The following is a 23,123-nucleotide window of genomic DNA, read 5'->3' on the forward strand; positions in this document are numbered from 1 at the left end:
TCTTTTGACATGTTCTGAGATTTATGATAGGAGTAAAGTGGGAGGAAGAGCATCCAGGTGGATTTAGAAAAAAAAATGTGTGGAGAAGAAGGAAGGGTGAGTTAGTGCTGGGAGAAGCAGCAGGCGTGGGGAAGCAGAGTATTTCCGCAGACAACCATACCCCTGAAATTATCACTGCTACCAAAAAGCACAAGAATGCACTCCCCACTGTCTGCTCTTAGGGCTGACAAACAAGAGCCAGTCTTTCTAGTCCTAGAACTACTTCTAGCCTCTAAGATTTTTCTAGAAAGATTGGAATGCTAAAATGGTGCCAAGAACATTCTTCAACTTGCACGGCTGATAGAAGCAGACAAGAGGACAAATAAGACAGGAATTAAGAAAAGCAGCAAAAAACAAGTCAAGATTGAAGGCAGAGGTTATTCCAGGGAGGTCTCTCTGGGAAAGTAAAGCCCGTAGGAACGGAAGAGACTGATTTCCAGGTCTCTAACGGCAAGTTAATAAAACTAATTCATAAAGAAACACTACATACTGTGCACCAGGGTGTCTTGCCATTACCAGCGCCCACAGACGGGAGAGTTCGAGGGTCGCGGAGACACAAGGCAACTGCCCAGTTGCAAGCCCCGCCATCCACAGTGGTGCCCTATTTCCCCAAAGGCAGACATGGGGGGACCCCACTGCCTTGCCGGGCAAGGCGCGCAGGCCTGGGGATCCCCCCCAAAGGAGACCCCGGAAGCGAGAGCTGCCGGTGTGGCCGCTAGGGTCTCCGGAGGAGAGTCAACTGCGCATGCGGGACCTGCTCCGCGCTCTGGGCAAGCGGGAATCCCGCCCATCCCGGTTTCCGTTCCGGGCCAGGACCCGGATCAGGAGAGGCCGAGTCCCCTACCTTGGGATCTTGGGGGAAAGCCAGGCACCTGCCAGTGTTCAAGCCTGCACCTTCAGAAAGAACCCTGACATCCGAAAGCCAGTTATGTCACGAGCTCTGAAGCTGTGCTTAGTGGCACCAGTATACCCTGGGATGAAAGACGTCTGGGATCCCTGGTTCTTGGAAAGGCCTGGGTCCCTATCACGTCCCAATGAGGACTGTCGCCAATATGCAGCTCCCCGCCTCAGAGTGACTCACAGGGTTTGGGCAACTCTGCCTCCCGGGGATGTGCAGGTGGTTGGCGCCAGGCCCTAGCTGCACAGGCCTGGAGGGTCCTGGCTGTTCAAGACTTGCTGAAAGGGTATGTACTGGGCTTGCCAAGGGTGCGGTTCAGGGACGTCAGGGATCTGAAAGCCATCCTGGGTATGGAGAGGCCAGGTCACCAGAGCGGGTTCTTGTAGGAAATAGGCATCTGCCTAATTCCGCGTCCTAAACAACCTAATGATGACTGTTCCCCCTGAAGGCAGATCTGGGGGAGTTTGACTGCCTTGCCAGGACCAGGCGGGGTAGGCTGGCTTGTGGGTCCTCCAACAAGAGACATAAATGTAGCGTAAATCTATAGCTGTAATAGAAGCTAGTGCTAGTGCACCTCATTGCACTAATACTTGGTCCTCCAGCAAGAGATACTAGGAGGTCCTACTACCTGGATAGGCCTGGCTGCTGGGGCTTTGGTGCCAGAGAGCTAATCGGGCACATTGGTCCACTTCAGCTGTCTGGAGCAAGCAGGAATCCCGTCCAGCCCTGGTCAGAACCCGACCAGGACCAGGTTCAGGAGAGGCTGGATCCCTATGGTGTTCTATGGGAAAAACCAGGCGTCTGCCAACGTCCAAGGCTGCACCTTCACAAAGGAACCCTATCACCCCGAAGTCAGACACATCGGGAATTCTGAAGCCTTGGTGCCCTGGAATGAGAGATATCTGGGATCCCTCATTCCTGGAGAGGCCTGGGTCCCTATCGGGCAGCACTTCCAAATGGGGAATGACTATTTCTTCTCTGTAGCCATAGTATCAGATTGTCTTGTGGGAGGAGCGTCCCCCTCCATGCACGAGGCTATCCAGATGTGAGACTGGGCCATAGACCTCAGGCCTGAAGGCCTCCAGGTGCCCAAGGCCTGGAGAGAAGGCCATGTTACACATACTGGTGCAATGCAGTTCTGGGTAGCCAGAGAATTGCAGAAAGACCACCGTGGAGAGATGCCAGTTCCTTGGAGTGGGCTCTTTAGGGAACAAAGCATGGGCTTCCATCCCTAACCTAGCTATAAGCGTCTGTTCCCCAGAAGGCACATCTGTTGGGAATATGACTGCCTTGCCTTGGCCAGGTGGGTGGGCCGGTGTGGGGGATCCTCCAGTGAGAGACCAGGGAGCCCTGGTCCCTGGGTAGAGGGAGGCCAGGACGCTGGAGGAGACTCTTTTGGTAATAATAAATTATTAATAATATTTATAAATAATAGTAATAAAATATAGTCAATAAATATTGTAAAACAATAATGTAAAAATACGAAACTGTTTTCATATTTCATCAGAATTAATCACTGATAATTACACTGATTTCATGTAGGCCAAGAAAGAAAACTTCTGCAACTAAAATATAGTACAACACCAAGACATTCTTGATTATAAAGTGCATCATAATTCCTAGATGGTAAATTTATGACGGAGAAAAGAGCAGTCCTCAAATTGAAAAAATTCAGGTGTCTTTCAGAGGCAAATCCTAGGCTTGTAAAGTCTACTTCAAGTGAGTGTCTTGTGAAAAGTATTTGGTACTTTTTGGTTTCCTTAGAAAAGGTCTATCTATATGCACAAGCCAGAAATCTTACTGGATAAAACCCCAAAGATGTTCCCACTGAAAATAAGAAATCTGCCTTTAATTTCCCATTGATTAGCATCTTGCTAATCAATATAATGCTTGTTTGACACTGTTAATCAGAGAACGAAGTCTTTGGCCTCCGTTCTTTGCTTTAGGATGTTAAATATGTGAATGTGATATACAGGAGAAAAGTGTAGCATAAATCTATACGTGTAATAGAAACTAATGTTAGTGCACCTCTTTGCACTGATCATTGTTGCAATTGATACAACTGTAAGAATGCATCATTCTTTAAGGACTCAGGTGCAGTGTACATAATTCTTATTCAAAAGGAAATATGCATAGAGGCCTGTTAGATATTAAATATATTCGGGAGACTTTGAAACTTAGCATGCTAACCAAAAATGAGAGTACAATTATTTCTGAAGCCTGGGCTCTGAAGATAATGAGAAAGGTGTTCAGAGCAGTCTATCAGGGCCACACGGCACGTGTTGTGCACTCTCTCCCCACTGTAGTGAGTGACGAGGACAACATCAGTGACAAGACCTGCTCCAGGCTGATAACATACGATGTGCGTTATCTCGTGGCACAGAATGTTAACATTGATTTGTAATTGCTGAAAGATGCATATTGAGGGGCACAGTCTCTAAACACTGATCAGAAGTTTAGGGCACAGTCATTCAGAAACAACGTTTTGTTTTAAACGCTCGCCAAAGCCATGAATTTGCCTTTACGGTTTTTGATTGAGAGTGGGCCCAGGCTCGCAGAAGCATTGAGGACCCCTGTCCTGGCAGACCAGATTGCCTTTCGGGAGAGAGGGTGAATTAATCTATACCTAGGACTGGATGATTCATTTAAAATTCATTGAGCATTTTCTATATTCAAGAGTATGTGCTATGTGCTATAGATCTTAGTGTTAAAGGACAAAAAAAATCACTTTGGCAGTTTTGTAGATAATATAAACAAATAAGCATTTGCAGTCAAATATATAATACATACTTTTATTTAACAGGGAATTATGAAAGAACTGTGGAGTGGCACCCAAGGCAGATGTAAGTGGTTAAGTATAGTTTCTGGCATCATGATGCTCAAATTCAGTTTTTCAGAACTAATTAGAATTAGCTGGAGGAAGTAGGAATGAGGAATGGGGCATTTTAAGCAAGGGGGGCACCTATGTGCAGCCTAAAGACATGAGACAGTGGAGCTGCAAGAGAGTCATTGTAGGTGGTACCAGGAGAGTCCTCATCTTTTTGAATCTTCTGCCACATTCCAAGGCTTTATCCTGGAGACAAGAGGAGCTATTTACAAACTTTGCACAGGCAATGATATAATCAGATTTGTATTTTATAATGACCACTCTCAGAAATGTAGAGAATGCCTGGAAAGAGAGAGGCCAGTAAGCAATAAGATAAGAAGAGAGATGTTGAGGGTCTGAATAAGGTTGTAGCAATAGCAATGGCCTTTTAGATCCATTTCCCAGGGAGAAATGGCAGGATTTGGTGACTAATGTGGGAAATAATACCAAGATAATGGTAACTCCTAGAAATCTGGCTTGGGTTATTTGGAGATAATATCATTCACTGAGAGAAGAAGTTTGGCAGGGATGAGAGAGGGTGGATTGAGGAGAGAGAGTTTGTATTTGGAATTGTAGAATGATGTCTGTTGGGATATGTGGAGAAGACAACCTATAGATAGTTGGGTTCAGAAGAGCAATCTGGCCTAGGGTTAGACTGCTAATGTATAGTTTATGTGAAAATGTCACAGGAAAAGCTTCCTGAAATTCATTAGAATGGCCCCTGCTTCCATAGTCTTTATTATTATAATTTTTTTAATGTTTATTTACTTTTGGGAGAGAGAGAGAAACAGAGCATGAGCAGGGGAGGGGCAGAGAGAAGGAGATACAGAATCCAAACCAGGCTCCAGGATATGAGCTGTCCGCACAGAGCCCGATGTGGAGTTTGAACTCACAAACTATGAGATCATGACTTGAGCCGAAGTCAGGCGTTCAACCAGCTGAGCACCCAGGTGCTGCATCCATAGTCTTTTCTTAAACACAAGTAAACACAACATTTTATTTTTTTTCCCAATGTGTCTTTAATTCCTTGGCCTTTACTTGAACTTGGCATTTATCTGATGAAACCACTTTCTATGCGACCCTTATTAAAGGATTTTTCTTCTCCTTGATTCTCAAGGAAGGAAGGGTTGGCTTTCTCACTAACCCCCTGCTTCTGAAAGACCACTGGTTCATCATTCACTTACCACGTACACTTCTCTTTTCTTTTCTTTGTAAGCTATTACCTCCTCCAGGACACTCTCAGTATTCTCAGTGACTTCTTTTTCCCAGACAACTTCTTCACATTCAGTTCAATTCAGCAAACTGTGCTAAACACCTCTCACGGGGCAGGTGTTTCTACACACCGAGGATGTACATCCTTGAAGAACATAATGTACGGGGCTGTGGTGTAGCCTCATGGCCAATAGCACAGGCTCTGAATTCAGACTGCCTGTAATCTAATCCTGGCCCTACCACTCTCTAGCCTGTTGGTCTGCATCAGTTTCTTAACTTCTCTGTGCTTCAGTTTCATCCTGAAGAAAATGAGCGTAAAGGTAGTACCTCATGGATAATTTTTTGAAGATCACACAAAATAAAATAAGGTACATAAAATGCTGAGCACAGTACCTGATGTGAAATAAGCTCTCAAAAAATGTCAGTTATTACTATGAATATCAAAGCAAGGATCCTTGTCTTTAAAGCAGTTGTTGGAGATAAGAAAGTAACCAATAATAAAATATAATGCTGTAAGTGCTATGAAAACACAAGAGGGTGGAACCAGTAAGGAAATCAGGGGAGACTTCACTGAAGGTGGGACATTTAACATAAGTCTTAAAGGATGACTTCATCAGATGGACAAATAAGAAAGAACCTAAGAGAGAGAGGGAGAGGGAGAGAGGGAGAGAGAGAGAGAAAGAGAGAGAGAGAGAAAGGATCAGTATGTCAAACTCTTAGAGGGTAGGGGGATATGGTGGGTTTGAGAAAAAGAAAATGATCTGATAAGACTGGCACATAGAGTGATGACAGATTCGTGATAGGAAATGAAACTGTAAGTATTACAAAGATTTTTTGATGCCACGATGAGAAGTTTTCAATTTATACAAATCCAGTTAGGAGCTACCGGAGTATTTGATGGCCCATATGCTTTTAGAATTTCTTGAGCTTCCTGTTTTCAGTGACCTCCATCTATTTTGCCACAGCTACATGCCGATGCAGCTTCAAGTTAGTCCCTCTCATCGTCCAAAACTACTTTACCACCAAAGTTCTCACTACAACCTGCACTTCTGATGTCTTTGCTTCGGTTGGATTCTTCCCTCATCTTTAGCAGAATATTAGCCATCTGGCTTCTCCATACTCCTCCTGTCCAAAATCTCCTTCTCTATCTCAATATCTCCTTATAGGCCTAGACTTTGTGGAGAGCTCTTCTACTGATGTGCCTGCATTGTTCTCTAAATCTTCATGTGCTTGACCTGCAATTGTTATGTTGCAGTTTTCCAGTCCCGGAAAACCCCCCTATTGCCTACTTTCTTTTGTCCTAATTTAAACTCTATTGATCCATCCCAATATTTACTACCAAACTCGGGCTATATATTTACTATTGCTCACTAGCTACTTATATGTCCATTGGACCCCCCACCCCTTTTAAAATCATATTTAGTATAGTGATGGCTCCAAATTTGTGCATCTCTGGCTCCTATACTCTCAGTATGCCATCTGTATTTGTTTTAACTGAGTCTGAAGCTATTCCAAATTCCCTTCCAGGGATATGTTTGTTTCCAAAGACTTCAAAACGTTTACAATTCTGTCTACCCAGAGGAATTGAAGAAGTAATAGGAAAGAACAAATAGATTATAGGTAATACCCATTCATTGAGCATTTACTATAATCCAACCTTGGTATTAGCCGTGGCAGAGCAGAGCTTAGTCCTAAGTGGTCTGTCTACAAAATCCATGTTCTTTCTACTCTCCATGATGAATGGCAAAGGAAAAGGGGAAGAAGGGAAGTAATAATAGCAGGTACAATTTTTATAATTCCCTAACTCAACATGATACAAAGAGTGTGTGTTGGACTAATTGGAGAGCGCATTTGGCTGCCTTGCTTGCTTCAATAAGTATTCTCTTTAAAGCCATTTAATTTCCCAGGTCCTGTGTAGTTTTCTCTGTTCTACCATCCTGTACAACAGTGGCTTGGGAATTATGTGTGTCCTGATGTCTTTCCAAAGTTCTATAAGGGAAGTGGAGCCAGCTTCTCTCCTGGGATCCCAACACCTATCTGGGGTGATACCAAATTCCCAGCTCGCCTACGGCAAGACTGAAGAGTGTGGAACTTCTGCACCAGCTTCATTTTTGCTACATCTTTTTTTAATGTTTTTATTTTATTTTTGAGAGAGAGAGAGAGTGTGTGGGGGAGGGGCAGAGAGAGAGGGAGACATAGAATCCAAAGCAGGCTCCAGGCTCTGAGCTGTCAGCACAGAGCCTGACGTGGGGTTCGCACTCACTGACAGTGAGGCCATGAACTGAGACGAAGTTGGACGCTCAACCGACTGAGCCACCCAGGCGCCCCCATTTTTGCTATATCTTTAACTATATGCCTGAGGGCTGGACCCAAAACTTAACACTCTGCTTGTTTGAATATTCTACTCAAATCTTTCCTCTCTCGGGTATGTGTATCAATTGGGTTTTGGTCAGGAAAAAAAGAACTCATTCTACGTATATCAGTTATAAAAAGTTTAAATGGGAATTAAGGGCTTCTATGCAGAAAGGCTACATAGTTCGTGGGTTCTGCTGTAAAATAAAAATGTGGGGCCTCTAGTTCAAAAGTCATTAAGAACTTCAAGATGGCGATAGAAAAGCAAACCAAGAAGGAGTCTGTTAGGTTTGAATTGTGACCTCTCCCAACACACAAATTCCTCTGTTGAAGTTCTACACCCTATGTTGAAGTACCTCAGAATGTGATCTGATTTGAAAGCAGATACTGCTGTTGTTGCCAATATTAGTTTTCTGAACTTTTGACAGTTTGTGCAGATTGAGTAGTTCAGAGTGAAACTGTCCCTGACTGTCAGGAATTAATGACACCTTGGGTCACCTGTATTTATGTAGGGAAGCCTCTGGATTTTAGCACAGTATTAGTCAGTATTAGTTTTGGTGAGTCATCAAAGCTAATGACATCAGGGGATTTTTTTTTTCTGTCTTATACTTTTTCTTCTTTGGGTGCGAGTTCTCCTTACCCTGTTTTTTTTTTCTCATACCCTTTCTATTTTCTTATGTTTCATATTACTAACTATTAATGAACTGCAACCATTGGTTTGGTTCCTGGATTAGTTTTTGTGAAAGAATTTTAGAATTATGAATTTTCTATTTCTTAGACAATCAGCCATAGAAGTGCTACTCACTGTAACTGTATTCAATTGCTGTTGCTACATATAGTTATAATAACATGGTGCACTACTTAAAAACACTAGGCATAAAATGAATGTTTTCAGGTGGAATGGACTACAAGTACAGGTATGTTTTGAATGTTGATTAATTGTATATTGAAAGGCTATAAGCATGTGACAGTAAGCATCCAAGTGAAAAATCAAAATCATAGTTATCCAGATGTTTTATCTATGAAGCCAGCATCTGGAAATACAAAAACATCTGGATGACTGGCTGTATTTACCACATTTCATCCGACTACTTTGGCATCATGCAGACGTAGACCAAATCATGTTTGTCTATATCAGGAGCAGTGATAAACTGCAATAAAAATCATGTTGTTAAGTAATATTAAGGTAATACAAATAAATCACCCGAAAGTCACTAGTTGAATTTGAAATTATATCTAAACTATTGAAACACATTCTTGTATGTACATCGCGATTTCTTTATTTGGGGTACAGTTTATAAGAGGAGCTTCAGAATTTAAAATAATGGCTTATAATGTATTTCTTAAGCACGAGGAAGTGATCCGGGTGTATTGCAGATGAATATATGAATTTGATTGGAGTTATGAAATAAAATTTGGAAAAGTTTTAGCAAGTTTTAAACCACTGGTTTGGCTTTGTATGTTAATCCTTTGCAGCAAATATAGATGACTAAGATACCAAAGGTATTAGTCTAATGTCATGTAGGCAAAGGCACTATGGAAAAGTGGATTGGCAAAAGGACAGGAAGAGGTGGTGATAGGAATTGAAGAGCTATGGGACACAGACAAGTCAATGTACCTTAAAGGAGTTCGAATGAAACACAAGAATGTACGTAAAATCACCTTGCCTTGACACCGCATATGGCAGGTGTCGAGTAAGTAGCAGTTGCCCTCTGCTCACAGAGCACTATGGAAATCCACATCGACCAAACGTTCCTGGGTGGGCATAGTTCACTTTGCTTAAAGTTATGATTGATTCTGTGTGGACAGCTTGGAGTCTGGAGCCTGTTTCGGATTCTTTGTCTCCCTCTCTGCTCCTCCCCTGCTCACACTGTCTCTCTTTCAAAAATAAATTAAAAAACAATTTTTTTTAAAAAGGTTATGATTGATCATTGTCATTTCAGGGGAGGTAATTTTGTGCCTTGTAGTTATTGAGGACTAACCCATTATCATTTTAGTTGCTATATATGTCTAAAAAATAATTGTAAGAAAAATATTTTAACAAATTTATTTTGTCTTACATCTTGGAAAACAGAGATGTTATTGTATTATTTTACATGGCAGAAATGAAGATGCTAAAACATTGCTGAAAAGCCATTTCAGAGAGAGAATGAGAATGAAAATACACGTGTTCCACTGGCCAGTTCAGTGTTCGTTCCCTTGACCTTAGTTATGCCAAGTAAAATAGTTATGATTGATCTCAATCCCAGATTGGGTAAGAAATAGCCTGGCCTCAAATGGCAAGCCGTTTACCTAGCAACAAATACTGTTCCACAGCTTTATATTTTTATCAATATAAAATTTAATTTTTAAGTTTTTTTCTTCTCAAAAAAACAATCAAATTTAATATGCTGGGATCCCTTTCGGCTTAGGTATTTATAGAATCTAGTCACAGTTGTAAATGGTCAGCAGTGTTAGGATATGCTACTGCTTTTTCTGTCAGGAAAGAGGGCACATTCTCAGACACCTAGCAACTTCTGAGTCATTTGAAAATCCCTCAATATCATTTTAATACATAATCTATTATCCTGGGTTGTAGGATTAGAAATAAAGATAGGTAAATATAGGTATTTACCCTTTTGTGTCTTTTAAAACATGTATGCAAATTTGATTATGGTATATCAAATATTATTTTGATAAAGTCAGTAAGGTGGTTTGTTATCTCCATGTGACTACTTTTCTAAGTCTTGAACATATTTTGTATAGTAAATATTCATTTACAATTTTGGGGAGAATAAATAGAGATTTTTCATGTAAATTACCTTAAAATGAAGTAGCTTCTTTTAAAAAATTTTTTTAATGTTTGTTTATTATTTTTGAGATAGAGACAGAGTGCGAGCAGGGGAAGGGCAGAGAGAGAGGGAGACACAGAATCTGAAGCAGGCTCTAGGCTCTGAGCTGTCAGCACAAAGCCCGATGCGGGACTCGAACTCACGAACTGTGAGATCACTACCTGAGCTGAGGTCGGACGCTTAACTGACTGAGCCAACAAGGTGCCCCAAAATGAAGTAGCTTATACTAATTATATTATGTCACAAACTGATTTCCTATTTAAAAGTAGTATTTTACAACACTATGGAAATTTTAAATTTAAAATATGTTTATGCAGAAGGAGCACTTAAGGAAATAATTGCACATCATATTTGTACAATAAATATAGAAGGACCAAGTATTGTTTTTTTTCCCTCTAGCAGCATTCAGTACCACCTACTATCATAAGCATTTCAGAACACATTGTAATTGTAATAATAATCCTATGAGGTAATTACAAGTAGTGGTCCCATTTTTCAGGTGCAGAGACTGAGATATGGAAAGATTAAGGAATTGCCAAAGATCACACAGCCAATAAGTGGCTGTGCCAGGATTCCACACTGGGTCATTTGGCTATGGAGTCTGAGCTTGCACCCACTCCCCTTACAATGCCTAATTAACTGCTTAAAAATAATGAAGAAAATTGACCGGTCCCTATAAAGCTTCCAACAAAAGTACAGTTAACAATAACTTTATTCTAAAAATGACTTGTTCCAACAGATTAAAAAGCCACAAGCTGTTGTATCCAATAGTTCTTTGTAAGTAACAGCTGCTCTGCATTGTGCAACTTCCCACAAGCATGCCAGAAAGTTAATATCAATTACAATTAAAGAGGAAAATTATTTTGGGTAATACAACATTTGACAAAAAGCCTTGGTAAATAAAGCACTGGCAAAGAGCTAAAATATTAACGCTGTGCTAAAACTTTTCCTTTTTTCTGTGCCGACTTTCTTAAAAGGTGTGAACTGTGAAACGGAAGTTGATGAATGTTGGTCCCAGCCCTGCCTAAATGGTGCAACCTGTCATGATGCTCTGGGGGCTTATTTCTGTGACTGTTCCGCTGGATTCCTTGGTGATCGCTGCGAACTCAGTACTGATGAATGTGCCAGTCAGCCGTGTCTCCACGGAGGGCTGTGCATAGATGGACACAATAGGTACGTTTTCTCCTGTGTTTGGGCGATTGGCTTAGAGAGAACTCACTGACCAACCAACCACTACTGTACCTCTCTGGGGATTTTGGAGAGCTCATGTCCTCAGCTGAAGATGTTCACACTGCTTTCCACTTCATTTTTTTATTTTTATTTTTTAATGTTTATTGTTGAGAGAGAGAAAGAGACAGAACGTGAGCAGGGGAGGGGCAGAGAGAGAGGGAGACACAGAATCTGAAGCAGCCTCCAGGCTCTGAGCTGTCAGCACAGGGCCCGATAGGGGGCTCAAACCCATGAACTGTGAGATCATGGCCTGGGCCGAAGTCAGAACCAACTGAGCCACCCAGGAATCCCTGCTTTGCACTTTAAATGACAAAAAGTTGTAGCATTCAGATTTTACTCAAAAATTCATCCTTTAGAGGTCATTTGTCCCAAGAGTGAGAATTTTCCAAGTCACTCTGGTAATCATCTAGGACTGTTTATATTACAAAAAAAATGCCAACTTTTCAATTCCACTAAACTTGTTATAGATAAGGAAAGTGCAAAAACAAAGCTATAGATTATTCTACATGTGAATATAAGGTGGTATTTACATAATTACAAGCACATAAATCAAGTGATGAAAAATAAGTCCTTTAGAAATTGTATATAAACAGTGTTGGAAAAGGCAGTGATATCAAATTGATTGTATCTTGAATGTCCAGGTGTTTGGAGACTTGGGTGAATACTTTTGAGAGAGTAGACTGGCGAGAAGTAGCTATGTGAATCTGCTCCGAAGTCGATTCTATCATTGGCTTTTCAGCCGATTCTATCATTGGCTTTTTATTTATTATTTAAAATAATAAATAAATAAACCTTAATACAACATATATAATAAATGTAGGTGATGGTAATTGATTATATATAAAATATTTTATTTTTTTTAATGTTTATTTTTGAAGGAGAGGGAGAGGGAGAGAGAGAGAGAGACAGAGAGACAACTAGTGGGGAGGGGCAGAAAGAGAGGGAGACACAGAATCTGAAGCAGGCTCTAGGCTCTGAGCTGTCAGCACAGAGTCTGATGCGGGGCTTGAACTTAGAAACCGTGAGATCATGACCTGAGCCAAAGTCAGAATCTTAACCGACTGAGTCACTCAGGTGCCCCTATAGAAAATAGTTTAAAAAGAACTTTCTGATACCTATTTAAACCACGAATACCGAATTATCAAATGCATGGCAATTTGAACAACATTAGTACTTAATGTTTTGTTGGATCCTTCAGCAGCTCAGTGGAAGGCAAGCTGAGCATTCATATTCTCACATTACATTAGATGTCCAAAGTTCAGGGAAGTTAGGTGACTCCCACAAGTTCACACAGTTAATTCTTTGTAGAAGAAAGACTAGAATCCAATTCTTCTTTATTTAATAAGTAAGATCCAATTTATCCCAAATCTAAGTTTCAAAGAGAATCAGACTCGAAAGGGGAGGAGTAAAAGGCACACGTACTCCTAATATATCCAGCAAAATAATGTGATTTTAAATAGGACAATGTAGTTGTGTGTTTCTTTTGTAAACTCTAAAGTATAACTTTTAATCACATTTCACGTCTTGACTCTGACTTTCAGTTTTACCCAAATCATTCTCCAGTGACAAGAATCTATATTCCTCAAGGCAGATTACTGAGCAACATGTAGACTGACCAGAATGGAAGTTTCCACACATGTACTGCAGAGGAAGAGCAGGAGGTCCCCTCATCCATGCTTTACTTCCTCCAGAAAACATTAGGACAGAAAATACACAAAGCTTTTGCTTCCTATGGAGATGCAAACAAAACAAGGCTACTGAACCTTGCCACCTTTCAATTCTTTGTGTAATGTGCCGTGGATAATTTTTCTGTTTTACCCTTCTCTCTCTTAGTTCCTAAATTTTGGGAAGATGAGTACAAGGTCAACAAATACAACCTGACTTTAGTTTCCCACAACAAAAATGAACACATTTTCTATGAGGTTTATGGGAAGGTCAGAAACTATACACCAAAGAAACAAAAAACAAACAAGTTTCTTGTAGACCAAAGGGATATGCAAATAGAGTTTCCAGGAATTGGGGCCCACTAGCCAGCCTCTAGTACAGGGCTCTTGTCTCTAATGTCTTATATATAGTAGATTTTTAGTAAGTATTTTAATTGGTAACAGGATTTCTCACTAGCAATACATATACAAATTATAGTGACTTATTACATTTGCTAATATTTCAGTTTCCTTAGTGAAATCTTCTTATCTGTGTTTGGTGGTAAACATTCACACAAGCCATAGTGAACAGAACTCTAAGTCTTTATAAGTTCATAGGTGTTCTTTCCCCTAGACCTTCATTTCATCAAACCCGAGTGTGCACCCCATGTTTTTATAATACTAAATCCTTGAGGAGATCCCATATAAATTAAAAGCTCCTCTCGATAAAGTTGACAAGTATCCCCATCAGATTTGTGTTTTGAGTCTCTCAGATAATCTCACTCAACCAATGGATAGAAATAGCAAGACTAAATTATTCCTGTAATCTAAAAATAAGAGAACGTAAGTCACAATTTATATAATAAGGGCTTTTCCTGCTTTTTAAAATAATTTATTGTTTCATTTTTCATAAGGGACCTTATTAATGGGCTGTAAATATAAAAGAGCACCACAGTGGTATAAATCATTCTCTACTGCCTTCACAAATATTAACAACTTTATTTAGTACTACTTAGTAATAATTTATTCAGTGTTTTCTGATGTTTCAGATACCATGTCTATTCTTTCTCTGCACATTCAATTATCACAATAACCCTGTGACATAGGTACTATTGTCTTCAATTTATGGATGAGGAAACTGAAGCAAATAATCATGGTTTCCAAATAATTTTGCATGAAATTTTTAAAGATTATCATAAATTTTAAAAGATAATCAGGTACCAGTATGGAAATACATAACGTGTTCAGGTTTGTAGAGATAATTCCCCAGAGTTTTTGAGACAAGTGTTAAAGCCATGCCCGGGGTCTCAGACTGATGGACAGGGGAAGAGACAGGATAAAGGTACTTGCTCTCAATATGACCAAGAGCTGATGTGAAAATTTCATTTTACTCTCCAGCTATAGCTGTAACTGCATGGATAGTGGATTCACAGGGACACATTGTGAGACCCTGATGCCTCTATGTTGGTCAAAACCCTGTCACAATAATGCTACATGTGAGGACAGTGATGACAATTACACTTGTCACTGCTGGCCTGGTAAGTGACAAAATATCTTCCACCAACTTTTTTTTTTTTTTTTGCTTAGAGTAGAAACAAACCACTTATGGCAAATGTAAACTAAAAAATCTTACTGTTAAAGGTTTAAAACCAACTCTTTCTTCTAGATTCTGTTTTTTATTAAGTTATTTTTTATTGTTTATTTATTTTTGAGAGAGAGAAAGAGAGTGTGAACAGGGGAGGGGCAGAGAGAGAGAGAGAGAGGGAGACACAGAATCTGAAGCAGGCTCCAGAATCTGAAGCAGGCTCCAAGCTCTGAGCTGTCAGCACAGAGCCCAGTGTGGGGCTCAAACCCACGGGCCACGAGATCATGACTTGAGATGAAGTCGGACACTTAACCGAGTGAGCCACCCAGGCACCCCACTAGTTATCATTGTTCAACTGAATTCTTCATTGCTCACACATACCTACTGCTACACTATGCATTGTCTAAAGTAGGCTACCATGCGCCTAATTGTTAGAACCATCTAGAGGAAACAGAGAGGAGAAAATGAATAGAAGAATCAATTTTAGCATGGTCTTCATGGAGAAAAATTCACTTGAAGATGCTTCCTTTTCTTCCAAGATATTTTCACTGATACCTAGAATATATTGAAACCCATGAAACAATATTAAAACCCTAGGAGACTGTATTATATTTCATAGTCAATATAATTACAATGGTCCCATAGAGGGTATAGAATGATTATTCCAGAAATAGGTGTACTCTCCTCAGCATTTATAATATAATTGAGATTATTGGTTTAATATACATAAACCATAACTAAAAATTACACATAAAGGGTAATTAGGCTAGAATGTAGAGGTAATACCAGCATCAGTAGAAAACATTATATAACACTTGAGCCAACAAGTCACCTGTAAATATTGCTGTTAGTTTTATCGAAAAAAACTGCTTAACATATTTTTAACCTAATTCTCACTGGGATTTCACTGATAGAAATAAGAGAGCATTTCATGTCTTCTTTCTTGATCCACTGGAAAATAATGATAACCATATGATTATTTAAAATCTTGTTGTTACAAGCTTACTAATCATCTATCCCCTTCTGCCTTTCATTTTACTGTCTAAGGAAAAAGTGATCCTGTGGTTGGGGAGGAAGCATGGAGACTGGGGTCAAGTTGTTAGTAGCTTCCTATCGAAAGGCATCTCACTACCTAAGGGACATTTAATATGCTTTGGCTAAATGTATTTCGTAGGTAAAACAAACAAACAAGTAAACGTGAAAGTGTAAAAGGAAGTTTGGAATTCTGTGGCTTGGAAATCTTTGTAGGTTGTGTCTGCCCACTTCCAGGTAATGAACGGGGCATGTTTTGTTATCCTTTGGTCATTGGCTTGATTTACATACCGAAAATATTCCAAAATGTGTTTTTCACATTCTTGTCATCCATCAGCACTCAACATTCACACAACGCCCTGTAAAGGATCTCTATCTGGAAGCAGAGGTAGAGTGGACAGTTGGGGAATAGAACAAATCCATCACTTCTTAACTGAGTGACCTGGTTGGTCACCTCTTCATTCTTCAGCTCCTCATCTGTAAATGAGGGATGAAAAATGACTTGTAGTATTAAGAAGAATAAAATTATAAAAGTAGAGCCTGGAACATATTAGGTACTCAGAAAAAAAAGCAACTATTATTACGTACCAGGTTCTACAACAGGAGGTAGGAATTACATATGAGAATATTTTCTGTTCTCTAGAGGGTTTGTAATGAAGTCAGACAGTTAAGAAGACCTACCTTAAAAAAGACAAATCAAGGGGCGCCTGGGTGGCTCAGTCGGTTAAGCGTCCGACTTCAGCCAGGTCATGATCTCGCGGTCTGTGAGTTCGAGCCCCGCATCGGGCTCTGGGCTGATGGCTCAGAGCCTGGAGCCTGTTTCCGACTCTGTGTCTCCCTCTCTCTCTCTGCCCCTCCCCCGTTCATGCTCTGTCTCTCTCTGTCCCAAAAATAGATTAAACGTTGAAAAAAAAATTAAAAAAAAAAAAGACAAATCAATATGTGTTCCACTCATTCATGGATTCAATCATTTAAACCACATGGAGTTCAGTATAATTTATATATATCAGGGGTCTGGAATCAAAAAGACATGGTCCCTTCTTCCAAGGAATTTAAATTCTAGTTGGGAGACAGTGTGAAAAAATGTGTATAGTATGATTTTTGGTACAATAAAAAGCTATAATAAATTCTGTAACAGGGAATAAAGGGAGAGGTACAGAGATGGCCTGACCCAATAGGCAGCATTTTAGAAAATTTGAAAGATCACTAAGCATATTCCAGAAATGTACTCACTGGCTGTGTGATATTGGACAAGAAACTTTACTTCTCTGAGCTTCAGTTTCCCCATCTGCAAAGCAAAGATGATAATGACATCCACTTCACAGAGTTGCTTTAGAGATAAATCCAGTAATATATATAAAGTTCCTAGCCCAGCCTAGACCATAGTAAGCACTCAGTAAATGTTAACTAGGTACCAAAATTAGGAGACTGAGTGTTCTAGACCCCCATGGCTAGCACATAGCAGCCCATTATTTGTCTAGGGAAAGAAGAGAAGGAGGAAAAGGAGGACAGAAGGAAGAAAGGGCTGCAGGCACACATGGAAAGGAGCATATCCAATTGTAGAACTTTAAATGATTGTTCCAAAATGCTGGACTACATAGGGTTGGCTGGTGGTAGAGAGCTGGGGCTGGGGGACAAGACAGGGCTCAAGCCAGATCACATACTGTTTGTCTGCCCTGCACGCTGTGGGGCAGAGAGATACCATAACCTGACCCGTTGATTTAAAAAGAACTCTTTGGAACTTTAGTGGAAGATGATTGAGAGAAATAAAATGAAAAGCAGGGAGTCTAGCTTAAAAAATGTTGTGCACTATTTTAAACAAGAGATAAGGCTATTTGCCAGAACTACAACTTCATGTCAAGAGAGACATGATGTGGAAATTAAGAAAGGGGCACAGACTTAGGGCAGGTCTGCTTCTGAGTTTCTTTCTTGGGTGAGTGGAACAGTGGTGATTTTGCCCAGATAGAAAATTCAGAATTTCCTTATACCCTATTCTTACTGTTACATATAAAGGGAAGATTTCATGCTACAAGCTACCCTGTATCTAAGAAACAAGACCACCACAACTGAAGGCAATGGCAAGAACCCACCACTGTAATTGCCTGGGGTCCTCATGTCAAAAGTAATTAATTACAAGAAGTGTCATTCATTTTAAATGCTTATCTTAAAAGTTTTCATGTTACCCAGGTAAGATCGGATTTGTTTAAAAAAAGAAAAACATAAGAACCCTGGGGACTTGACTCAATATCATATTGTTTCTTCATACAAAGTTTATGGAGAAACTTGTTAAAACTATTGAATATAGCCTTGGCTGAAGGAATCTATTTATATACATAGTTAAAGGGAGCAGCAGACAGAATTCCCACAGGGCCCCAGTGGTGGGGACAGGGCTGGGAAGACCGTAAATCAGAACCTTCCTAATGTTCACTGTAGGAATAGGATAATATATGAGTCAGAAAGCAAAAAAGGATTTATGAAGGCTTTAAATTACTTCCTAACCTGGCCTGCACATGAGTCTTGAGACTTACTCCGAGAAGAAAATTGAAATAGTTGGAACGTTCTTCAGTAACTTCACTGTAGCACAACAAATACCAGTTTACAAAAACTTGTGAAAAAGTAGATATTCAGGTTTAAGAGACATAGGGTTCTTGGGGGGAGGTCACCACAAAGGATTGTGATCTGACATGTGCTTTTAGTTTCCTTTTTCATCTAAGTGTCTTCTTCAGATGACTGAGACAGACCCCAAGGGTCATATGTGACATATGTATTATACTGTTGAGCAACAGAATTTATGTTGTGGTTATGATTTGACATATGAACCCATTCAGGTTTTTTATTAAAATTACAAAATGAGCAATTATATCATGTTTTGATTATTTACTTATTAATAGTCAATTCTCTAATTTACTTGAAAAACTAGAATTATAATTTAAATAGTTATTGCTATTTGACTCTCATTCAGTCGTTGATTGCAAGTCTACTATTTATGCATTGCTCAGTATTGGAAGGGTGAATAAATAAAAAGCAGTCCCTGCTTTTGTGGAGCTTAAAGTCTATTGAGGGAAGCAACTATACATAAAAATAACAAAAATAATAAAAATTATTATATGAGCAATGAAAGAAATAACTGGGTGATACGAGAGAAAACGAAGGGATCATACTTAGATCTGTTCATGAGGAAAAGTCATTCTGAGAAAAGTCATACAAGATTAAGTCTCAAAACTAAGCATTAGCCAACCATGGTCTTGGAGGAGGATATTCTAGTAGAGGGAACCGTGTCATAAAGGCCCTGGGGGAGAAGACATTCTAGGGAAGGAATTTAGAGATGGGATGGAGGCCAGATAATAAAAGGCATTTTAGGTTAGGGATTTTGAATTTTAGTTTGTGTGAAAGCAGAAGCCATTGGATGATTTTAAAATAAAGAAATACCATGATCAGATTTATAAGTTTTATAATTTTGGATTGTAAATTTAAAAACATATTTCTCAGAGGAGTTAAGTGACATTACAAAGATCTTTAGTTGACTGTGAAGTCACTTGTATTATAGATCAAATTATGTTCCTTTAAGAACTTCGTATATCAGCTTATATATGTATAGTGCTATATAAATAATCTTATAAATCAATAGGAAAGACAGTCTAATGGGAAAAACAAGAAAAAGTCATGAAATGATTTTTTTTTAATTTGCAGAAAAGTTAAATTCAGTAGTAACTGGGGAAAATGTAAACCCAAATAGCAATGAAGTATTATTTTTTTATCTAACCAACTGTTAAAAAATTTTATTTGGTAATAGCAAATGTTGGCAAGGACTTGGAGCTATATGCACAGTCTTCCAGTGCTAGTAAGTACAGAGATGGTAAAACTACTCCAGGTTTTTATCCGTATCTATTAAAATAAATGTATATAACCTATAACCTAGAAATTCCACCTCTAGGCATAGACCCCAGTGTTATACTCAGATATTTGCTCAAGCATGAATATATAATTATAGTATCCACTGCAACATTGTTTGTACTAGTATCAGTCCACTAAGTGCATGTTTAAATTATGGTACTTTGATGTTACAGAATACTTGGCAATAGTTAAAAATTATGTTAGATATATATTACTAACATGGATAGATTGTTCAAAGGAGTGAAAAAAGTAAGCTCCAGAAGCAGGTATATAGTGGAATTGCACTTATGTCAACACACAGACACAAATTATATGTATATGTATATGTATATGTATATGTATATGTATATGTATATGTATATGTATATGTATATTTATGTATGTGAATATATGTAGTTTTTTAAACAGGTGCACATGTATGTAAAACCAAAGAAAGAGTTCTGGCATGAACTGTCTTTTATATATAATATTTAATATATATATATATTATATATAATATTTTTATAAAGTACTAAATAATTAATGTTCTATTGTTTTTATTCTTGTCTGTAATAAAATGAGTCAGCTGAATCCATTCAAATACAAAATAATTTTTTATTCTGTCTTACTCAGTGTGCAGAAGTAATCATTTACCTGTACTTTGAGTTTTAAGAAAAGAATTTAGGGTTGGCTATGTGCATACTGCTGACTTTTTGGCTATTTTCTTACATATTTTTTTCTTGCTAAAAATTCAGTATTTGAGGAATTGGAGTCTTTAAGATAATTGGGAAATCAGGGTTATCCTGAAGTCCTATTTTTATTGCAAGACTTATTAATCAAGTCTTTTAAAAATATTCATCACTATTATACAAGTGATTCCTTTGCTACTGCTATTTTCAAAGAGGCCTTAACCAACCTCTTTGACCTCAGCCGCAGCAACTTCTTACTGTACACATCTCCAAAGGCAAGGGAAATAAAAGCAAAATTGAACTATTGGAACCTCATCAAGATAAAAAGCTTCTACAGAGCAAAGGAAACAATCAACGAAACGAAAAGGCAACCAACGGAATGGGAAAAGATATTTGCAAATGACATATCGAGTAAAGGGTTAGTATCCAAACTCTATAAAGAACTTAACAAACTCAACACCCTAAAAACAAATAATCCAGTGGAGAAATGGTCAGAAGGTATGAATAACCACTTTTCCCAAGAAGACATCCAGATGGCTCACAGACACATGACAAGATGTTCAACATTGTTCATTATCAGAGAAATACAAATCAAAACCGCTTTGAGATACCACCTCACACCAGTCAGAGGGGCTAAAATTAACAACTCAGGAAACAACAGATGTTGGCAAGGATGTGGATAAATGGGAACCCTCTTGCACTGTTGGTGGGAATGCAAACTTGTGCAGCCACTCTGGAAAACAGTGTGGAGGTTCCTCAAAAAATGAAAATAGAACTACCCTGTGGCCCAGCAATAATAACACTACTAGGAATTTATCCAAGGGATACAGGAGCGCTGATTCATAGAGGCACATGCACCCCCTATGTTTATAACAGTGCTATCAACAATAGCTAAATTATGGAAAGAGCCCAAATGTCCATCAACTGATGAATAAAGAAGATGTGGTATACACACACACACACACACACACACACAATGGAATACTACTTGGTGATGAAAAAGAATGAAATGTTGCCATTTGCAATAACGTGGATGGAAGTGGTGGGTATTATGCTAAGTGAAAGAAGTCAGAGAAAGACAGATATCATGTTTTCATTCATATATGGAATTTGAGAAACTTAACAGAAGACCGTAGGGGAAAGAAGGAAAAAAATAGTTCAAACAGAGAGGGAGGCAAACCGTAAGAGATTCTTAAACACAGAGAACAAACTGAGGGTTGATGGGGGTGGGGGGCTGGGAGCAGGAAACATGAGTGATGGTCATTAAGGAGGACACTTGCTGGGATGAGCATGGGGTGTTGATGTAAGTGATGAACCACGGGAATCTACTCCTGAAGCCAAGAGTACACTGTATATACTGTATGTTAGCAAACTTGACAATAAATTATGTTAAAAAATACATAAATAAAATTTTAAAAATTGGACTTGCAAAATTAAAAAAAAAAAAAAGGAAGCCTTCCTTTACCATTTTCTTCTTGCTAGCTCCTTGAGAGTAACACGTTGTCTTGTGAATTGGTGGCAGCACAGTGATCGGCCTCCTTTCAGGTATTAAACTCTACGGTTGAGGATCTTTGACTTAGCAGCTTCTCTGAACTTTTAACCTGCAGGATACACAGGTACCCAGTGTGAGACTCACATCAATGAATGCAACAGTAACCCCTGCCACTCTGGTGGGGCGTGTGTGGAGCTGTCCTCAGAGAAACAATACGGACACATTGCTCAGCTGCCTTCTTCATTCAGCTACCCTGAAGCCTCAGGTTATGTTTGTATCTGTCCCCCTGGACTCACAGGTGAGGACAAGGGGAGGGGAGATGCCTTGACTTTTTAGCACTTTATGGCAGATCATGCATTTAACCAAATGGTGTAAGAGCAGTAAGATCCTTGCTGTATAAACTCTGCTGCTATGGTGCAAAGGGTCCCCCTTGTGGGCATGAAAAACAGCGTATTTCATAAATCATAATTCTTCAAATCATGAGGAAAATGTTAAAAATAAGGATAAAAGAGGTTGTATAAAGGGGAAATATTTTTTATGCATTATACTGGGAATTGGAGCCTGATTCAAATTCTTTACTTTATAAACAGAAAATGTTGAAATTTTTATGTTACTAAATTTTATAATGATGCTAACTTTTTGTGTTATTCATATTTGCCTGTAAAAGGTTAATGCACTTATTTATATTTACACTGAGAACAATTATCTAGTCTCAAGGAATATTCCTCCCCTACTTTATAGCTAACGTTGTTCATGTATGTCAAACGTAAACGATTTTATCTTTCTCTTATGCGGAACATTCTTACGCTGAAACCCAGGGGAGGTTTGCGTGTGTGTTTCCAATGAGCACTTGTGTTTGTGTCTGCTTCCGTGTTCTGAACATTTTCAGAAGTTTGGAGGCAGTCCCCATATTTGGTAATGAGTAGCGGCTGACCTACTACTGCATAGACACCACTGAGAAAACGAATTACAATCTAACTTTTCCATCTTACTCCTTTTTCAATAGATTAATTGATACCTGAGGAAAACATTTAGGTTGTTATTGAAGATTTCTGAAAAAAGTAAATAAGGAATAAGAAAACAGGGGAAAATTTTCACTTATATTTTCACTTACTGTTCCCTTTTAGAGTTTCAGTTGCGAAGTTTAATGATCTTTGATTCATGGCACTTAAGTTTGCTATAGAAGACATTTCCTTAATCACTGTCCCCTCTATGAGAACACATAGAAAAATCTCCCCAGTGTCAATGTCAGGAGAAGTAATATTTTTCCTGAACAACTTCTAGCTTGCATGCTTTTTCCCTTAGTAAAAAGCATGCAAAAAAAATCTTGATAAATGATAAAAAGCATGAAATAAATTGTGGAATGCATCATATTTGCTGA

The 23,123-nt window shown here is 38.9% G+C and overlaps 1 protein-coding gene across 1 annotated transcript in view; it reads left to right on the plus strand.

Annotated features, from left to right (window-relative positions):
* CRB1 (crumbs cell polarity complex component 1) overlaps nt 1-23,123 on the plus strand; it is a 208,625-nt gene that overhangs the window by 73,534 nt on the left and 111,968 nt on the right. Inside the window, exons 3-5 of the mRNA XM_047840392.1 lie at nt 11,176-11,371; nt 14,470-14,609; nt 21,858-22,040. Of these exons, the coding sequence (XP_047696348.1) occupies nt 11,176-11,371; nt 14,470-14,609; nt 21,858-22,040 (519 nt within the window). The remainder of the gene's footprint in view (nt 1-11,175; nt 11,372-14,469; nt 14,610-21,857; nt 22,041-23,123) is intronic.

The sequence above is a fragment of the Prionailurus viverrinus genome, chromosome F1 (genome assembly GCF_022837055.1).
Source record: "Prionailurus viverrinus isolate Anna chromosome F1, UM_Priviv_1.0, whole genome shotgun sequence".
Lineage (NCBI taxonomy): Eukaryota > Metazoa > Chordata > Mammalia > Carnivora > Felidae > Prionailurus > Prionailurus viverrinus.